The sequence below is a fragment of the Orcinus orca genome, chromosome 16, assembly GCF_937001465.1.
Source record: "Orcinus orca chromosome 16, mOrcOrc1.1, whole genome shotgun sequence".
Taxonomy (NCBI): domain Eukaryota; kingdom Metazoa; phylum Chordata; class Mammalia; order Artiodactyla; family Delphinidae; genus Orcinus; species Orcinus orca.
This window is the reverse complement of record NC_064574.1, coordinates 49372511-49392622: the sequence shown is the minus strand read 5'-3', so window position 1 is coordinate 49392622 and position 20112 is coordinate 49372511. Positions and strand designations below refer to the sequence as shown.

Sequence of the window (20112 nt, the reverse complement as noted above, 5' to 3'; positions counted from 1 at the left end):
CTGGGGTTTTGTGCCGTGTCACCTGGCCTGCTGAGGCGCTCAGTGTCAGGGAACCCAGGAGCCACAGCCTAGCAGGGAATCCGGGGACTCTCAGGGCCTTGGCAGATGTCTGTCTCACCAGACACCCAAGCAAATGAGGGAAAACTTTTGGGGGGAATCACAGGAGGGAGAGAGTCAGTCTCCTTCATGCTTCAGAAAGACCACATTGGGGTGGGATGTGAGACACATCATGTGGGGGTTACGGAGTCTAAGTGGGCTCTGCTTGCTGCATGACAGACCAATAAATCAGAGACGAGGTGCTGAGGCAAGGAATACAACTTTATTTGGAAAGCTGGTAGACTGAGAAGATGGCAGACTAGTGTCTCTGAAAAAGCATCTTACCGGGGTTTGGATGCCAGTTTCTTTTATAGAATAGAGAGGGGAGGATATGAGGAAGTAAAGTAAAAAGGCCATAATATTTGCAAATGTCCCCTGGAATGGCCAGCCTCAGGGAGCGATGTGTTAATTTCTTCTTTCTTGCAGCCATCCACAGGTGGACAGGGTCAGGATGTACAAAGGCACTTTGGTTTAACATTCTGGCAGAGGGGCAGGGTTCCCTGAGGCAGGCCATTCTGTATGATTATAATAACAAAAGCAACAAAAAGCAAAGGCTAAAGTCAGAGAAACAGATGGAACTTGGAGTATGATTGAGCTCTTCCCTGTTACAGGGACGGGGCTTTGTCAGGGTCTGATGGAGGAATCAGGCCCAAGATCGGGCTTGGGCCAGGGCTGTGGATATGGAGGGGAATTAGTGTGGGGACTGGCCACAGACTCTGGAGGAGGAGCTGACAGTCTGGGGCACAAGGGCAGTGGGAGCCTGGAGACCCCAGTGTTGCCGAACCAAGCTTGGTTCCACGTGCCCATGCCTGGTAAAGCCAGTCTACTGACACCAGGCTGTGGTGAAGGAAAGTGCAGTGTTGATTGTAAAAGCGTCAATGCAAGGACAGGTGGCTTGTGCTCTAAAAACCCCGAACTCCCTGAAGGTTTCAGCAAAGCAATTTTAAAGCCCAGGTGAGGGGATCAGCTGGTGCACAATTCTCTGGCTGATGGTGAGGTGACGACGGTTAACATTGTAAATTCTTAGGCACCAGTAGCTCTGGGGCTACGTGTTCATGACCATCAAGTAGTTTATTTCTTCCATTTGGTGGTGGGTTTAGCATCTGTAAAACAACTCGGGAAGTGTGCATCAAATACTATTATCTAGGTACTTCAGAGAAGAGTTACAACAGAGGATATGGTAGAGGGGTCTGTCCCGGGAATGCCCCATAGGGTCCTGCTCGGTTACAGCAGGTGTCTGGGCTCAGCAACCAGGGGAGGTGGGTGCCTCCTGGGCATGGAGAGCTGCAGGATCCCAGCCCTCTGAGGGGCCTGTTAGCCCCAGGGTAAGATGGGGATGCAGTGGCTGGACAGAGGCGTCTGGCCTGGGAGAGGGGTCCAGTCTGGAAATGTCACTGGGATCATTGCAGGGAGGAAGAAGAAAGACCAGGCTGAAGCAGGTGGCTCATAGCAGATTATATGCAGGTGACAGTGGTCCTGATAGAAGCAACTCAGAGCCAGAAAGGAGTGGCCATCAGGGGCTCAGCTTCATTCTCTTGTTCCTTTGTAAAACTCCTATGACAGTTTGAAACACCGCCAGGAGACCTCTGGGCCCAGCGCTGCCATGGCTTCATCAAAGGGGCCCAGGTGGAAACCAGAACCACTTCAGGCCCCGCTCATGTCCCCACTGGGAATGAATCCCATCAGGGCACCGGGGCTCACAGACTTCAGTGAACCCCTTCCCTCAGGACTGGTCTTCCTCCTTGCTCTCACCTGCTGATCAGAGGCCCAGGCACCCATATCCTGCCTCCACCCCCGGGCTCCCGGGACTGAGTAGTATTCCATTTTATATCTGTACAACATCTTCATTTTTCTGTCAGCGGACAATTTGGTGGTTTCTCTGTCTTGGCTATTGTAAACAATGCTGCCCTGAAAATAAGGGTGCACATGTCCTTTCGAATCATGATTTTCTCCGGCTCTAAGCCCAGGAGTGGGGTTACCAGATCCAATGGGAACTCCATGTTTTGGTTTATAAGGAACCTCCATACTGTTCTCCACAGTGGCTGTACCAATTTGGATCCCCACTAACAGTGTAGGAGGATTCCCTTTTCCGCATGCCCTGTCCAGCATTTATTCTTTGTAGATATTTGTTGGCGATGGCCATTCTGACTGGTGGGAGGTGATACCTCATTGCACTTTTGATTTGCATTTCTTTAATAATTAGTGATGTTGGGTATCTTTCCATGTGCTTATTTTTTATACAGTGTGAGTAAAATTTACCTCTTGCAACTGGCTTCTTGGAAGTCAGCCCTGTTTTGAATTCTTTTCCGATGATTTACCCCAGGGCATTTCTTGAGGGCAGGTGACATTTAGAGCCCTGCAGGCCTTGTGAAGATTGTGTCCATCAGCACCGGGTTTTTTTTTTTCTGCGGTACGCAGGCCTCTCACTGTTGTGGTCTCTCCCGTTGTGGAGCACAGGTTCCGGACTCACAGGCTCAGAGGCCATGGCTCATGGGCCCAGCCGCTCCGCGGCATGTGTAATCTTCCCGGCCCAGGGCACGAACCCGTGTTCCCTGCATCAGCAGGCAGACTCTCAACCACTGCGCCACCAGGGAAGCCCTGGCCCTTTTTTTTGATTGCTTTTTTGTTGTTGTTGTTTGTTTTTGATACTGAGCTGCATGAGTTGTTTGTATGTTTTGAAGATGAATTCCTTGTGGATATTTTCTTTTGCTAGTAATTTTTCCCATTCTGAAGTTTTTCTTTTGTTTATGGTTTCCTTTGCTGTGCAAACGGTTTTAAGGTTAATTAGGTCCCATTTGTTTATTTTTGTTTTAGTTTTCATTATTCTAAGAGGTGGATCACTAGAGAACTTGCTGTGATTTATGTCAAAGCATGTTCTGCCTATATTTTCCTCAAGAGTTTTATAGTATCCATCCTTACATTTAGATCTTTAATCTATTTGGAGTTTATTTTTGTGTATGGTGTTAGGGAGTATTCTAATTTCATTTTCCTTTTAATCGTTTAGGGAACTTCCACACTGTCTGCCATAGTGGCTGTTACCAGTTTACATTCCCAGCATCAGTGTAGGAGGGTTCCCTTTTTTCCCACACCGTCTCCAGCATTTATTGTTTATAGACTTTTTGACAGTGGCCATTCTGAGCAGTGTGAGGTGATACCTCATTGTAGTTTTGATTTGCATTTCGGTAATATTTAGCAATGTTGAAATCTTTTCATGTGATTTTTCTTTTTTAACAGTGTGAATAAAACTTACCTCCTTAAATTGGCTTCTTGAACGTCTGCCCTGTTTTGAATTCTTTTTCGATGACCTATCCCAGGACATTTCTTGAGGGCAGGTGTTTTTTTACTTACAGTCCCACAGGCCTTGTGAATATGAAGTGTCCATCACCGCTGGGTTTAAAGTTGTTGTTATGGGAAACGGCCATAGGAGGCACCATTTCTTCAGGCCCAACTTTTTTTTTTTGTAATTTCATTTTTATTTTATATTGGAGTAGAGTGATTTCCGATGTTGTATTTGTTTTAGGTGTAGAGGACCTTGATTCGGTTCTACATGGACATATGTCTATTCTTTTTTGGGTTCTTTTCCCATATAGGTTATTACGGTATGTTCAGAAGAGGTTCCTGTGCTTTTCAGTAGGTCCTTTTTGATTAATTATTTGATATGTATTAGTGTATATGTGTTAATCCCAGCCTCCTAATTTATCCCTCCCCCACCTTTCCTTTTTGATAATCATAAGTTGTTTTTCTGTGAGTCTGTATCTGTTTTGTAAATTAGTTCATTTGTATGAATTTATAGATTTCAGCTGTAAGTGACACCTTAGGATATTTGTCTTTCTCTTTCTGACATACTTAACTTACTAAGATTATCTCTAGGTCCATAGGTGACTGCAAATGGCATTATTTCATTTTTTTCATGGTAGAGTCATATTCCATGTGTACACGTATCACTTCTTTATCCATTCGTCTGTTGATGGACATGTTGTTTGCTTCCATGTCTTGGCTATTGTAAATAGTTGTGCAGTGCATGCTTGGGTGCACGTGTCTTTTCAAATTCTGGTTTTATTTTTTAACATCTTTATTGGAGTATAATTGCTTTACAATGGTGTGTTAGTTTCTGCTTTATAACAAAGTGAATCAGCTATATGTATACATATATCCCCATATCCCCTCCCTCTTGTGTCTCCCTCCCGTCCTCCCTATCCCACCCATCCCTCTAGGTGGTCACAAAGCACCGAGCTGATCTCCCTGTGCTATGCGGCTGCTTCCCACTAGCTATCTATTTTACATTTGGTAGTGTGTATATGTCCATGCCACTCTCACTTCGTCCCAGCTTACCCTTCCCCCTCCCCGTGTCCTCAAGTCCATTCTCTACGTCGGCTCAACACATATACTCTTAAAAGTGGGACTGCCAGATCATATGGTAGCTCTGTTTTTACCTTTTAAAGGCACGTCCATAGTGTGCTCTATAATGGCTGCTACCAATTACATCCCACCAACACCATAGGAGGGTCCCATTTTCTGAACTCCCGCTCTCGCAATTACTGTCTGTAGTCTTTTTTTTTTTTTTTTTTAATAAGAGAAATTGTTTTAGAAATCAAGGTGATAAAAATAACATTCAGCCTGGGATCATACCATTCAAGAAAAAGAGTGAGAAAACCGCTTGTAAAAGCCAAGATAATATAATCAAATTATGTTCATAAGATCCTACTCTTAGTAACAGAAATACTCAGTATAAACGTTACAGAAATAACTCTTACCATTTATTCAACACTCTCATTTGCCAGGCACTGTGCTAGATGCTTTACGATCACGATTTCCACTTCTAAAAACTATTCTTAGGAAGACGGCTAGGCTGCTTTTTGAAACAGAAGGAAATGAAGCTTATTAAAGTTTAATGACTCATCTAAGGCCATACAGCTGGTAGATGTGAGAACTGGTGTTTGAATCCAAGTTTTTTTCCACACTACACAGCACCTACCGTAAAGAAAATCGGCAGAATAAACTGCTCTTACTGTTTTATCCAAATTTCATTTGTAAAATTCCACACACCACCTACTATTCTGATGGCAATATCTATCTTTCATAGTATTAATAAATAAGAAAATTCATTACGTTCTTATCATGTGTTTGGAAAAGTGTTATCACAGATAACAATACGCTATTCTTGTCCTCAGTTCCAACAATTTAGAACCTGTTACTCAAAACAAGAAGCCCTCTGATTCAAATATAAAACACAGCATTCTAGTTAGTCATAATCACAAAGATCCAAAACCCCGTTTTTGAGCCATTTCTGCATAATAAGAATCCAGCCTGCATTTGTCCATAATAGAATATTAAACTAAGAAGTCCCTGAAGAGGTCACAGTGTTGACAAAATTCAACATGATGGTGGAGCCTACACAGACACAGGAAACAAAGCTAGGCCCTTCCACACAGCCACAAGTCCTCGCGATGATTTCGTTTTAAGTCAATGTCTCTTCATGCCTCACATATTCCCCAATGTCTGCTTGATGAAATACCACAATCGCCATGGGGTCTACTTTCCTGCAGTCTTGTGTAGACTTTGCTGCCACCCCAAAACCCAAAGGGATGTCTGCCATGGAGTACACCACAACTCCCTGGTACTGAGAAGTATTTTCAGTGATTCGACCAAGTCCAGATTTCAGCACATGGTTCCCATACAGGAAGGATTGCTCTGCTCCAGGTTTTATCCACACTTTATACTTGGCATACGGTGCTAAGTAATCCAGAGCCGTGATGTGCAACCGAAACTTGTGGGTCTTCGTGAATTTTCCGAAGCACGTCCCCAGCGACACCAGCTTGTCACCGGAGATGTTGGCGGCCAACTTCAAAATCTTCTCACTCACGTAGTACACCCGGTCGTTGTGCAGCCTGAAACAGTAGGTGCCGTCGGGCCTGTCGACCAGCAGCTGCAGATTCTCCCCGATGTATTTTGCTATCTTCTCAAACATTACTCGCGTCTCCTCTTCAGTCAGAGGCCGCATTTTCCCGCTGGGTTGGAACGCCGGATCCTCGTGCCTCAGTTCTGTCTGTAGTCTTTTTGATAATGGCCATTTTGACTGGTGCGTGGGGGTATCTCTCTGTAGTTTTCATTGGCGTGTCTCTAATAATTTGCCGAGATGAGCATCGTTTCGTGTGCTGTTTTTTTTAAACAGTGTGAGTTGTATTTACTTGTTGATATTTTCTTCTTGATAGTTTTCCCTGTTTTTAATTATTTTCGTTTACTTGCCACTGGAAATTTTTTGAGGGCAGGTGTCATTTAGAGCCCAGCAGTTCTTGTGAATATTAAGTGCCCATAAGCAATAGTTTTCAGGTTGTTGTTGCTGGAAATGTCCACAAGACGGCAGGATTTCTTCTGGCTAAGTCTGGTTAGTCCGGCTGCCAGAGCCTTAGTAGAAGTCCTGTTTTGGGGTTGTAATTTGAGTGGAAATTTCCAACACCCAATAGTTCGTGTCTCATTAGTTCCGCTTTTTATTGAATTAATTTCTATTTCTTATTGGAGTAACATTGATATACAATGTTGTGTTTGTTGTAGGTGTAGAGAATATTTTTGTTATACATATACGTATATCTGTGCATGTTCAGCTTCTTTTCCTATATATGTCATTAAAGAGGGTTGATAGCACTTCCTTGGTATACATAGACCTTTGCAGAATATCTGTTTTATATGAAATAGTTTGTATTTGTTAATCCCAATCTCCTGTTTATTCCTTGACCCCTTATGTCCCTTTGGTAACAATTTGTTTGCTTTCTAAGTCCCTGAATCACGTTACGTGTTCTTAATTTGTTCAAGGGTGTGTATGTATTTTTAGATTCCAACTATAAGTGATATCATATGATATTTGTCTTTCTGATGTTGACTTACATTATTTAGTATAATTAAAAAGAAAAAGAATGCGACTCTATTCCTCTCAGTCCTTGATGACCTGGGCTGTTGTTACATCCCTGGAGCCTGAGCAGGCTTGGGTCCCAAGGCTGGACTCTCGTGGGGCTGAGTGAGCTGGAGAGGATGTGCCAGCCGGTGAGCCCCCAAGATGGACTTGGAGTACCTGATCTGCTCTGCCTGAGCCCACAATCTCCAGATCCAGGCGGGCCCTCCTACGTTGAAATCAAGCCTAGTGCATGCAAACGATGGTGGAGACTCTGGGCTGGAAGAGCTTTGAAAAGTGCCCTGGGTTCCATGTCTCCTGCCAAGTGGTGTTACAGGAGTTGGGATTTGTCCTGGGGGGGGGGGGAAAGGGTAAGGTGGATGAAGTACTTTGACACAAACCTTGGGTGTTTCTTCAGGCACATTCCACTCTAATTGACAACCCAGGAAAAGGACATTCCCTAAGGCTCTGGTTGCCCAAGTAACCAGATTTGGGCATGAAGAAATGCTGCCGCCTTGTGGCCACTTCCCATACAACAACTTTAAAACTGGTGCGGATGGGCTCTTAACGTTCACAAGGCCTGCAGGGCTGTAAATGACACCACCATCAAGAAATGTACTGGGGGGCTTCCCTGGTGGCGCAGTGGTAGAGAATCTGCCTGCCAATGCAGGGGGCACGGGTTTGAGCCCTGGTACGGGAAGATCCCACATGTTGCGAAGCAACTAAGCCCATGTGCCACAACTACTGAGCCTGCATTCTAGACCCCCGTGAGCCACAGCTACTGAGCCCACGTGCCATGACTACTGAAGCCCACATGCCTAGAGCCCATGCTCCGCAACAAGAGAAGCCAAATAAAATAAAAATGAAATTACAAAAAAAAAAAAAAGTTGGGCCTGAAAATATGCTGCTGCCTTATGGCCATTTCCCGTAACAACAACTTTACAACCAGTGCCGATGGGCACTTAATATTCACAAGGCCTGCCGGACTGTGGGTAGAAAACACCTGTCTTCCAAAAACATCCTGGGGTAGGTCACTGAAAAAGAATTCAAAACAGGGCAGACATTCAAGGAGCCAGTTTCAGGAGGTAAGTTTTACTCACACTGTTTAAAATAAAAATCACATGAAAAGATTTCAACATTTCTAAATATTAGAGAAATGTAAATCAAAACTACAACGGGGAATCACATTCACACATGTCAGAATGGCCCTTGTCAAAAAGTCTACAAACAAATGCTGGAGAGCGTGTGGAGAAAAGGGAACCCTCCTACGCCGATGCTGGGAATCTAAGTTGGTAACAGCAACTGTGGCAGATAGTGTGGAGCTTCCTTAAAGAATTAAAAAGAGAATGAAAGTAGAATACTCCCTAACACCTTACACACACAAAAAAACTCCAAATAAATTAAAGATCTAAATATAAGGATGGATACTATAAAACTCTTGAGGAAAATATAGGCAGAACACGCTTTGACATAAATTGCAGCAAGTTCTCTAATGATCCACATCTTAGAATAATGAAAAATAAAACAAAAATAAACAAATGGAAATTTGCTTTAAATTAAATTAGGAAATGGAACCTAATTAACCTTCAGAGTGTTTGCACAGCAAAAGAAAACCATAAACAAAAGAAAAAGACAAATTTCAGGTAGGGAAGAAAAACTTGCAAATGAATATACCCACAAGGAATTCATCTCCAAAACATACAAACAGCTCATGCAGCTCAGTATCAAAAAACAAACAAACAAACAACCCAATCAAAAAATGGGCCAAAGAGCTAAATGGACATTTCTGCAAAGAAGGCATACAGATGGCCAGAAAGCACATGAAAACATGTTCAGCACCACTAATTATTAGAGAAATGCAGATCAAAAGTCCAATGAGGGATCACCTCACACCGGCCAGAATGCTCATCATCAAAAAATCTACAACAATAAATGCTGGAGAGGGTGTGGAGAGAAGGGAACCCTCCTGTGCTGTCGGTGGGAATGTAAATCGGTACATCCACTATGGAGAACAGCATGCAGCTTCTTTAAGAAACTAAACATAGAACTAGCATGTGACCTGGCAATCCCACGCCTGGACATAGATCCAGAGAAATCCAAAATTTTAAAAGACCCCTGCACCCCAATGATCATGGCAGCACTAGGTACAATAGCTAAGACGTAGAAGCAACCTAAGTGTAGAAGGACAGATGAATAGACACTGAAGACGTGCGACACAGGCACAATGGAATATTACTCCGCCATAAAAAGGATGAAATAATGCCATTTTCAGGCACATGGATGGAAGTAGAGACGATCGTACTGAGTGAGGTGAGACAGGGGGAAGATGAGTATCATATGATATCACTTCTAGGTGGAATCTAAAAATGGATACAAATGAACTTCTTCACCAAACAGAAGCAACCTCACAGACTTACAAAAGAAACTGACGGCTGCCAAAAGGGAAGGGGGGGGGCAGGGAGAAATTGGCAGGTTGAGATCAACATATGTACACTACAATTTATAAAATAGTCAACAAAGACCCGCTGTATAGCACAAGGAACCCTAGTCAACACTCTATAAAAACCGATATGGGAAAAGAACTCGAGAATGAACTCATATACGTCTATGTATAAGTGAATCGAGTGGCTGTACACCTTAAAAAAACAAAAACAAAAACCCACAGCATTGTAAATCACCTATATACTCCAATTCAAAATAAACATTAAAAAAAAAAGAAAAGAAGAAAGAGGTGCTGACTCTATTCCCCTCAGTCCTTTGTGACCTGGGCTTATGTAACATCCCTGGAACCTGTGCAGGCTTGGGTCCCAAGCCTGGACTGTCGTGCAGCTGAGTGAGCTGAGGAGGATGTGCCAGCCGGTGAGGCCCCTGGAGGGACCTGGTGTGTCTGTCCTCCTCTGCATGAGCCCACAATCTCCAGATCGAGTCAGGCCCTCCTACAGCGAAAGCAAGCCTAGTTCATCCAAAGGATGGTGGAGCCTTGGAGCTGGAAGAGCTTTGAAAAGTGCCCTGGGCTCCATGTCTCCTGGTGGTGGGCTCCCACCTCCAGCCTCCTTCCTTAGGGTCGCCCCACCTACGGATGACAGCACCCTCAGCAGAGTGGTGTTACAGGAGTTGGGATTTGTCCGGTGGGCAAGGAATTAGGGGGAAGAAGTAATGTCACACAAGCCTTGGGTGTTTCTTCAGGCACATTCCACTCTAACTGAAAACCCAGGAACAGGACATTCCCTAAGGCTCTGGTTGCCCGAGTAACCAGAGTTGGCCATGAAGAAATGTTGCCAACTTGTGGCCGTTTCCCATAACAACAACCTTAAAACCGGTGCTGATGGACACAATCTTCACAAGGCCTGCAGGGCCCTAAATGTCACCTGCCCTCAAGAAATGCCCTGGGGTAAATCATCGGAAAAGAATTCAAAACAGGGCTGACTTCCAAGAAGCCAGTTGCAAGAGGTAAATTTTACTCACACTGTATAAAAAATAAGCACATGGAAAGATACCCAACATCACTAATTATTAAAGAAATGCAAATCAAAAGTGCAGTGAGGTATCACCTCCCACCAGTCAGAATGGCCATTGCCAACAGATATCTACAAAGAATAAATGCTGGACAGGGCATGCGGAAAAGGGAATCCTCCTACACTGTTAGTGGGGATCCAAATTGGTACAGCCACTGTGGAGAACAGTATGGAGGTTCCTTATAAACCAAAACATGGAGTTCCCATTGGATCTGGTAACCCCACTCCTGGGCTTAGAGCCGGAGAAAATCATGATTCGAAAGGACATGTGCACCCTTATTTTCAGGGCAGCATTGTTTACAATAGCCAAGACAGAGAAACCACCAAATTGTCCGCTGACAGAAAAATGAAGATGTTGTACAGATATAAAATGGAATACTACTTAGTCCCGGGGGCCGGGGGGTGGAGCCAGGATATGGGTGCCTGGGCCTCTGACCAGCAGGTGAGAGCAAGGAGGAAGACCAGTCCTGAGGGAAGGGGTTCACTGAAGTCTGTGAGCCCCGGTGCCCTGATGGGATCAATTCCCAGTGGGGACATGAGCGGGGCCTGAAGTGCTTCTGGTTTCCACCTGGGCCCCGTTGATGAAGCCATGGTAGCGCTGGGCCCAGAGGTCTCCTGGCGATGTTTCAAACTGTCATAGGAGTTTTACAAAGGAACAAGAGAATGAAGCTGAGCCCCTGATGGCCACTCCTTTCTGGCTCTGAGTTGCTTCTGTCAGGACCACTGTCACCTGCACATAATCTGCTACGACCCACCTGCTTCAGCCTGGTCTTTCTTCTTCCTCCCTGCAATGATCCCAGTGACATTTCCAGCCTGGACCCCTCTCCCAGGCCAGACGCCTCTGTCCAGCCACTGCATCCCCATCTTACCCTGGGGCTAACAGGCCCCTCAGAGGGCTGGGATCCTGCAGCTCTCCACGCCCAGGAGGCACCCACCTCCCCTGGTTGCTGAGCCCAGACACCTGCTGTAACCGAGCAGGACCCTATGGGGCATTCCCGGGACAGACCCCTCTACCATATCCTCTGTTGCAACTCTTCTCTGAAGTACCTAGATAATAGTATTTGATGCACACTTCCCGAGTTGTTTTACAGATGCTAAACCCACCACCAAATGGAAGAAATAAACTACTTGATGGTGATGAACACGTAGCCCCAGAGCTACTGGTGCCTAAGAATTTACAATGTTAACCGTCGTCACCTCACCATCAGCCAGAGAATTGTGCACCAGCTGATCCCCTCACCTGGGCTTTAAAATTGCTTTGCTGAAACCTTCAGGGAGTTCGGGGTTTTTAGAGCACAAGCCACCTGTCCTTGCATTGACGCTTTTACAATCAACACTGCACTTTCCTTCACCACAGCCTGGTGTCAGTAGACTGGCTTTACCAGGCATGGGCACGTGGAACCAAGCTTGGTTCGGCAACACTGGGGTCTCCAGGCTCCCACTGCCCTTGTGCCCCAGACTGGCAGCTCCTCCTCCAGAGTCTGTGGCCAGTCCCCACGCTAATTCCCCGCTACACCCACAGCCCTGGCCCAAGCCCGATCTTGGGCCTGATTCCTCTATCAGACCCTAACAAAACTCCCCGCCCCCAGGGTGCATCTCACATCCCACCCCAATGTGGTCTTTTTGAAACATGAATGTGACTGACTCACACCTGTAATCCCCCAAGTGTTTCCCCACTTTCGCTACGGTATCCGCTGGGAGAGACATCTGCTAAGGCCCTGACAGTCCCCGGCATCCCCGCTAGCTGCTAGCTCCTGGGTTCCCTGACACTGAGCGCCTCATCAGGCCAGGCGACATGGCACAAAACCCCAGAACTGCTCACCTCAGGAGGGGGCTGGCACTGCTGCTGTGTGATCAAAGAGAGCAGAGAAGCGTTCCCCAGTTGGGACACAAACACTGCAGGAGTGGCCTCTCCCTGTGCCATTGCATGGTGCCTGTGTGACTTGAGGGAAGGAGGGACCAAGGCACATGGTGGTTCCTAAGCAGGATGGTGTGGGCTCAGTTGTGTCCCCCCAGATTCACATACTGAATCCCTAACCCTCAGGACCTCAGGATGTGGCTGTATTTGAAGATGGAGTTTTTATTTTTTCTTATTTAAAAAAATTATTTATTTTATTTATTTATTTTTGGTTGTGTTGTGTCTGTTGCTGCACGTGCGCTTTCTCTAGTTGCGGCAAGCGAGGGCTACTCTTCATTGCTGTGCCCGTGCTTCTCATTGCGGTGGCCTCTCTTGTTGCGGAGCACGGGCTCTAGCCGCACGGGCTGCAGTACTTGTGGCATGTGGGCTCAGTAGTTGTGGTGCACGGGCTTAGTTGCTCCGCGGCATGTAGAATCTTCCCAGACCAGGGATTGAAATGGTGTCCCCTGAATTGGCAGGTGGATTCTTAACCACTGCGCCACCAGAGAAATCCCGAAGATGGAGTTTTTAAAGAGGTGATCAAGGTAAAATGGAGTCACTAGGCTGGATCTTAATCCAATAGGACTGATGTCCTACAAGAGGAGATTAGGACACAGTTAGGCACAGGGGGAGACCATGTGAGGACAGAGGGAGAAGAGATGGCTGTCTGTATGCCAAGGCGAGAGGCCTCAGGAGAAACCAGCCTGCAGACACCTTGATCTCAGACAGCATCCAGGACTGGGAGATTGGTCTGTTGTTTAAGCTGCCCTGTCTGTGGTATTTGTTAGCGAAGCCCCGAGCAGACTCACACGTAGGGTAGTAACTCAAGTCTCAGATGGACAGAGCCCACTCTCCATTCCCCTGTACGTGAGTTACAGGAATCTCAGGAACTGAGGATGTTGTCCCCGAGGAGAGGCCCAAGATAGAAGATTTTAGGCATAACACAACTGCATTCACGTTAAACATGCCTGAACTACATTCACACGAGATGGTTTTGTCTTGTGTGTACATGGGCACCTTCAGTCTGAACCGCAGACCTTTGGCTTGACCACCTCCACTGAGAGCATTAGCTTCACCTGCTGTGAACCACCTCCTATAGGATTTCCAGAACCACAAAGCATCGAAGAGCTCATGCTGATGTGTCATCACATTTCACAGCACCCAGGACTGTGTACTGGTGTCCGGGCGACCCTCACAGCAGAGCCGCCCAGCTGCCCACCAGAACCCATTTTCCTTTCATCTGCTCGTGGCTCCCCTGCACCTCCCAGCCTTCTCACCCCTTGCAGCTGGGGCACAGTATCTCCTGTTAACAAGGGGAAGTGGTGGAGGGGGTGAGGGCCTTGGCCAGTCTGCATCCTAGGATGGAGGGCTTGGTGCCCACGTGGTCACCCCACCGTGCTGGTTGGAGCTCTCCACCTAGAAGCAGGGAGGAGAAGCAAGGGGGACAGAGCCTGGGCCCTGACACGCACCTGCCCTGGACTCTTGCATGAAGGGGACAGAGACACCTTGAGCCTCAACCCATCCAAGGAGACCCTTTGTTCCAGCAACGAACATTTGCCCTAAAAGCCAAGGTGCTTTACAAATCCCTCCCCAGCTGTTACAGAAAGTAAGGCTTAATCTCATCACACTTTTCTCAAACCACAGCTCCTGCTGAGACCACCACTCAGGTGATGGTGCTTCAAAGCAGTTTCCTTGACAACCTTGGCAAACCTGCTCGGTTTCCTTGACAACCAAGCTTCACAATCTCCCAAACTCTTCTCCTTCAAACATTCCTATTGCTGAGACTAAAGTGACAGTGCTGTCATCACACACCAGAAAGCGTTTCCTCCAAGCCCGTAGTTATTGGTTACATGATGCTATTGATGATGAAATCCCAGAAGAGCCAGCTTTGCAAGGTAACCACTTCTGCACTTGCACTGGGCTCCTTTCCACGGACAGAGTGGAGTGGCTGTTTTCACAGCCCCACGTGGAAGAGCTCACCAGGCCTTGATCCTTTCCAGGTGCTTCCTGGGTCCTCATTCTCCCCAGACCCCCACCCACATGGCTGCTGTCTGTGCCAGTCTATACAGGACCTTGGGAATCTCCTAAAATGAGTGGGTTATTTCATACACAGACAATGGGTTGAATGGTGGCCCCAAAAGATGTGTCCCCCCAGAACACGTTAACAGGACCATATTTGGGGAAAGGGTCTTTGCAGATGTAGTTAAGGATCTCGAGATGAGGTCATCTTGGGTTAGAGTGGCCCTAAAGCCAGTGACAGCGTCCTTATAAGAGACAGAAGAGGAGAGACCCAGACACGGAGGAGAAGCCACGTGAAGACGGATGCAGCCACAAGCCTGGGGACGCCTGGAGCCCCCAGAAGCTGGAAAAGGCAGGAAATATCCTCCCCTGGAGCCCCTGGAGGGACCTCAGTCCTGAGACATCTTGATCTCAGGTGTCTGGTCTCCAGGACTGGGGGAGGATGAATTCCTGTTGTTTTAAACCACCCAGCTTGCGGTCATTTGTTAGAGAAGCCACAGAACAGTCACACAGACCCTGCTCTGTAGGATCCTGGAAGTGGGGTCTCACTAAAGGCAGACAGAGGCTGGACTGCGGAACCCTTAGAGTCAGCACTGGGCCCCCAGAAACCCTAAAGCAGTGGATGCACACCAGAATATTGGGGGTCAAGTCGGAAACCCATCCCTAAGGGTGCCGGCTGCACACGGCCTCCCCAGGTTCTTACACCTGTACGCGTGTGGGGTAAGTATTTCAGTCTTGATTCAGGACCTTTGATGTCACCATCCACGCTGCTAGTTAAGAACCCGCCAGGTACACAGATGAAAAGCCTATCAGGACACTTGCTTCACCGATGAACAAGTCTCAAGCTGGTCAGAGGTGGGCAGTTTTCTCTCAAGCAGCCAGCAGCTCCCCCCACCCCAAGGAGCGTCCTCATTGGAAAGCTGGTGCGGCGGCGTCTCTGAGTAAACCTTAGCTGACCCCCAGGCCAGCTGCTCCTGGACTTTATCCACCCCTCGCAGGGAAGCAAATTTAAATATGTGCAAGGACCTTATAGGCTGGAGGAAAGGGCTTGCAGCGCTGGAGGAAACGGCTTGCAGCTGCCAGTGGCAGCACGCTTACTGAGTTGGCTCCCGCAGGCCATGTAGGATGGTCCTGGCCCCGGGTGCTCTCCTGGGAGCTTTCCATTTACCTACCTGAGCTATCCCTCCTCTCCTGACCCCCACTGCCTTTTTTCATGCTTCCTCACCTCTGCCTGGGGAGAACTTCCAATGGCAGGTATGGGCGACACATCCTCTTCCTTAGCAGGTAGCAGCCCAGCAACTCCTGTGGAAGGTCCAGCAGAGCCCCACTCAGACCGGGCCGGCCACAAGGCCGCGGCCCCTCTCTCCCTCCCACAAGCCCAGCCCCGCGGTAGCTGATGGGGCAGAGAGTATGGCTTCAGGTACAGCTGTGGTGCTCTTGCTGCCCGGAGAGGGTGTCTATACAGAGCTCAACCCAGGCACACCTGGGGACGGCTGGCTTGCCGGGGGAGGCTGCCCAGGTCAGCCAATCCTCGCCCATCAGGGGCTTGTAACTGCAGAAAATGGGTCTTGCTGCACTGGCCAAGTCCAAGGAACAGGTGTCTTGAGGGTCAGGATGGACATGGGGCTGTCACTCTGGCTTGTTTTCTAAACATTTTATCTGGCCCACGAGTGGGAGACAATTTCAAGAAGACCCTCTCCTACTGAGAAGAACCCAGGAGTCGGGGAGAGGAGGGGTGGTGGGTGGAGACAGGAGCCCAGTGCCCCAGAGGCAGTGGAAGCCTCTGGAAGACCCGGTGGAGGGAGGCGCGTGAGTGAAGCCCAGGGTCACAGACCTATCCAGGAGCTGCTGTTTGTTAGTTCACATCCTGCTCTGACCAACAGGTGGGCTGGGGATACTCTGCAACGAGGGCTATGTGCACGGTTCCTGTGTGCTGAGCCTGTCGGGGGCTCTGCAAAGATGGGCCCTGTGCCTTGAGAGGGGTCTTCCCACGCGAGCCCCATGGGCTGCTGGGTGCCTGCCCACAAGAGCCCTGTGTGCTGCAAGGGGCATGTGAATGAGCGTCCTCTCCGATTCTTTCCTGAGAATATTGGGTGGGGGGGCATTCAGGCAACAGAGCAAACAGCTTGTTCTGGATGTTACTGTGGGGAAGTGGGGGCATAGCAACAGGGGCTCAGCCTGCAAAACCCCAGAACCACTCCCAGAGCAGCTCCAGAACCGCTTCTGGAATGGCAAGAAGTGGTTCTTCCACCTACCAGACGTGGAGGAAAGGGGTGGGGTCTGCAGGGCTGCCCTCACCTTCAGCGACTTGCTGGGAGGCTAACAGGACTCAGCTCACGTTTGTGTGCTCACGGCTGAGATGAGTCACGGTGCACAGTAGGGATGCACGGGTGGGAGGGCCCCTGCTCCAGACACGTCATGACCCTTCGTGCCCCCTCCTTCCCTCGAGGGTCTCTGGGGTGTCTCTTCCCCCAGCGAGGAAGGGCAGAATCATGACAGTTACTCCCAGTCCCGTCCCCCTGGGGAAGCTCATTAGAGACTTGGCACCCGGCTGGGGGCTGGTCACGTGGTGTTGTCTGCCCTCACCCTCCGAAATGCCAGTGCCCAGAAGGGGAGCCGGGGTTCGGTGTGAACCACATGGTTTGTGCAGACAGCACAGGTGCAGGGGGCTGCCTCTAACGGGAGGAGGAGGGAGGGTTTAGATCTGGGTGGGGAGCTGTTCACCAGCTGCATTAGCTTCCTGGGGCAGCTGTGACAAACGGCCACAAGCGGAGGCTCAGAACACCAGAAACCTGTCCTCTCAGTGCTGGAGACCAGACATCTCACATCAAGGTGTCCCAGTGCCGCGCTCCCTCCGGAGGCTCCAGGGGAAGGTCCTTCCTGCCTCTTCCAGCTTCTGGGGGCTCCAGGCGTCCCTGGGCTTGTGACCACATCTCTCCCATCTCTGCCTCCAGCTTCACCTGCTGTCTCCTCTCTGTCTCTCCTCTTGTCTCTTAGAAGGACACTGTCATTGATTTAGGGCCACCCTGATCCAGGATGACCTCATCTCCAGATCCGTAACTAATTGTACCTGCAAAGACCCTGCTTCCAAATAAGGTTCCATTCTCAGATTCTGGGGGCATGACATGGACGTAACTTTTGGGGGCCCCCCATTCAACCCACTCCAGCAGCCCAGTTCCCAGCCTTGCTCAGGACAGCCTCAGGCTGGTGACGTTCTGTCTTTCTGCACAGAGGCATCTTTTGTTTCTTGTGGTGACAGTGAGGTTGGGTGGGGGCGCTGCTGGCCAACCTCCCGGTCATTCCAGGGACCACGCTGAAGTGTCCTCCCCGGGAGGGTGCGAGCACGGCCAGGGCTCCCTGTGGTCAGTCACACCTCCCCGCATCCTGCGTCCTGGGGCAGGGTCATGCCTGTGTATAGAGCAGGGCACACAGCAGTGCATGCAGCAGGCCTGATACCTGCCCTTGCCATGGAGCTGGGGGCTTGGTGACGGTGGAACATCCGACGGGACATGGGGCCGACCTCGGGGAGGATGTTGGATGAAGCGTTTGGGGGCCACTGGAGGGAACCCTCACCTGTCTGCACAGGTGGATTGAGGACAGCGACCATGGGTGGGCAGGCGGGGGAGCCCAGGGAGGGTCCTGGGTCATCCCTGAGGCTGGACGAGGGGTGTGGAGCTGGGGGTGATGGCGGTGGGGAGAAGGGGCTGATGGCTGGACAGTGAGGAGACGGACCATCCGAGGCAGCGGGGAAGGTGAAGACTGTGCCCGACGGGAGGATGGAGAGACCAGCAGGCAGGCTGCAGCGGCGCGTATCAGGGCTGCTCCCTGCTGTTTGGTGCCTGAGACCCGCACAGCCGGAAACCACCCGGTGTCTGGCCAGACCCCAGCCGGGAAGAGAAGGGAGGCCCCGTCTACACTGCTGGAAGCACCGGTGCCGGGCATTCACCCTCCTCTTCACCCGGCGGGGAAACAGGCAAATTGAATTGGAGAGTGATGGGGCTGAGGTGGGAAATGTGGGTGCTGGGAGCCTGGAGAGGGGGGTTCCTGAGGGGTGAGACCACAGGGCGCAGGAGAGGGGCAGGCGGTGGGCAGGGGGCAGGCAGTGAGTGTCCGGCGCTGGAGCACGTCCGTCCTCCCTCGGGCCAGCCAGCCTCCCCCGAGCCTGGGCCTATAAACACAGGGGACCCTGGAAGAGAGTTTTCTGTCTGGCTGGTTCACTGAGGCTGGATGTTTGTGGGGCCATGGGCCAGCCTGGTGGCCCCGGAGAAGACATCGTTCTCTCTGGGGGAATGAGGCAGACACTAGTCCCCGCTCTGTGGATGCTCTAGCCCTCTGGGTGTCGTCATGTCTCTTCTTGGGGGTCACTGGGGCTTCATCCTCACTCCATGGGGTACGGGAGGGGAGGGATGGATTCGTTCTGGCCTAGCTGTGCCTGGGCTCCTGGGGAAGATCTCTCTGGCCCACAAATTCACAGGCCTCAGTCACCCCTGCTCGACATCCCCCTCCAGGAACTCGGCACGAGGACCTGCCCTGTGAAACGGGGAGCCTGGGTCGGGGGCGCTGGTGGGTCACTTCTCAGATGACCACGCTCAGGTCTCAGGGTGGGGTGGGGTGCCCTGCAGCCGCTCGCCGTGGTCACCATGTCGCTGTGGCTCCTTTCTGGGGCCTGAGATGCCCCAGGGGTGGCAGGGGGAAGGTCACCGTTACAGGGACATGTGGGCTGGGAGCCCTGGGTCCCTCTCTGAGGAGGAGTGGGGGTCATGCCCAGAGGGCAGGGGCCAGTGACGGTCCTGGGTGTCAACAAGCACAGTGCCCCCCTCCCCCCCCAGGCCGGGTGTGGATTTCCTGCGCCTCCGTCACTGCACACCAGATGGGGGGCAGGGGTTGGAGCAGGGGATGTTTACTCTCAGGCCTGGAGCCCTAGATCAAGGTGTTGGGGACCCGCCCCTCCCGCGGGTTCTGGGGTCAGTTGCTCCAACTCCTCTGGGATGACAGGGCATCAGGGACAGGGCCTTCCTGGTCCAGCCCTGGACTGTCTGCCTCCAGACCAGCGTGAGGGATGCCAATCCGTTTTCCACTCAGCTTTGGGGCCCTTTGTTGCAGCCACTGAGCCTTATGCTAAGCAGGACAGCGGACCTGGAGGGACATTTCTTGTGGTTCCCTTGGGTCTGACTGCTCCCAGAACCACAGGTGTCTGACGTTTCCAGCCCTCCATTCCATGAGTGACAGCCAAGCTCAGCTCCATCCCACTCTCCGGGTGCTTTTCTGGAAGCTACTGCGTGAAGATCAATGCTCCCGACTAAACGAGTCTGGAGCTGATATCTTCCTGGGGCACCACCCTCACTCTCTCTCAGAGATGCAGCTTGTTTTGAAATATGCTGCACTGACTGTTTTCCTGCTAATATCTGTAGATTCTAATCAAATAGCTCAGGGAACAGGCCATCTCATGTGTGGTGTAACTTGATTATTGCTGGAAAGATGAGTTTGGAACCGACAGCTTCCCTGCTAAGCTGACAAGTGTAAAACCTTAATTTGAAAAACCACCCAAATTCCACTCACAGTGTGAAGGCAGATACTGGGACTTGGTCAAGCCTGGGCCTGAGCCCTCAGTTTGGGGAGACAGATAGTTAGGACCTCACAAGTGTCTGGTCCTGTCCATGTGATTTTTATATGCCCTCCACCCGGATGGAGCCTGTGAT

At 49.9% G+C, this 20112-nt stretch overlaps 1 protein-coding gene across 1 annotated transcript; it reads right to left on the bottom strand.

The window, feature by feature from the left end:
- Nucleotides 1-4827: 4827 nt before the first annotated feature.
- LOC125961549 (60S ribosome subunit biogenesis protein NIP7 homolog) lies at nt 4828-6133 on the bottom strand. Its single transcript, XM_049700105.1, has one exon. The coding sequence runs from the start codon at nt 6095-6097 to the stop codon at nt 5555-5557; it is 543 nt and encodes a 180-aa protein (XP_049556062.1). The 5' UTR covers nt 6098-6133; the 3' UTR covers nt 4828-5554.
- Between the last annotated feature and the right edge of the window lie 13979 nt (nt 6134-20112).

What these genes read in the sequence shown, in the direction of transcription:
- LOC125961549 (XM_049700105.1), bottom strand. Translation starts at nt 6,097, where the DNA reads ATGCGGCCTCTGACTGAAGAGGAGACGCGAGTAATGTTTGAGAAGATA.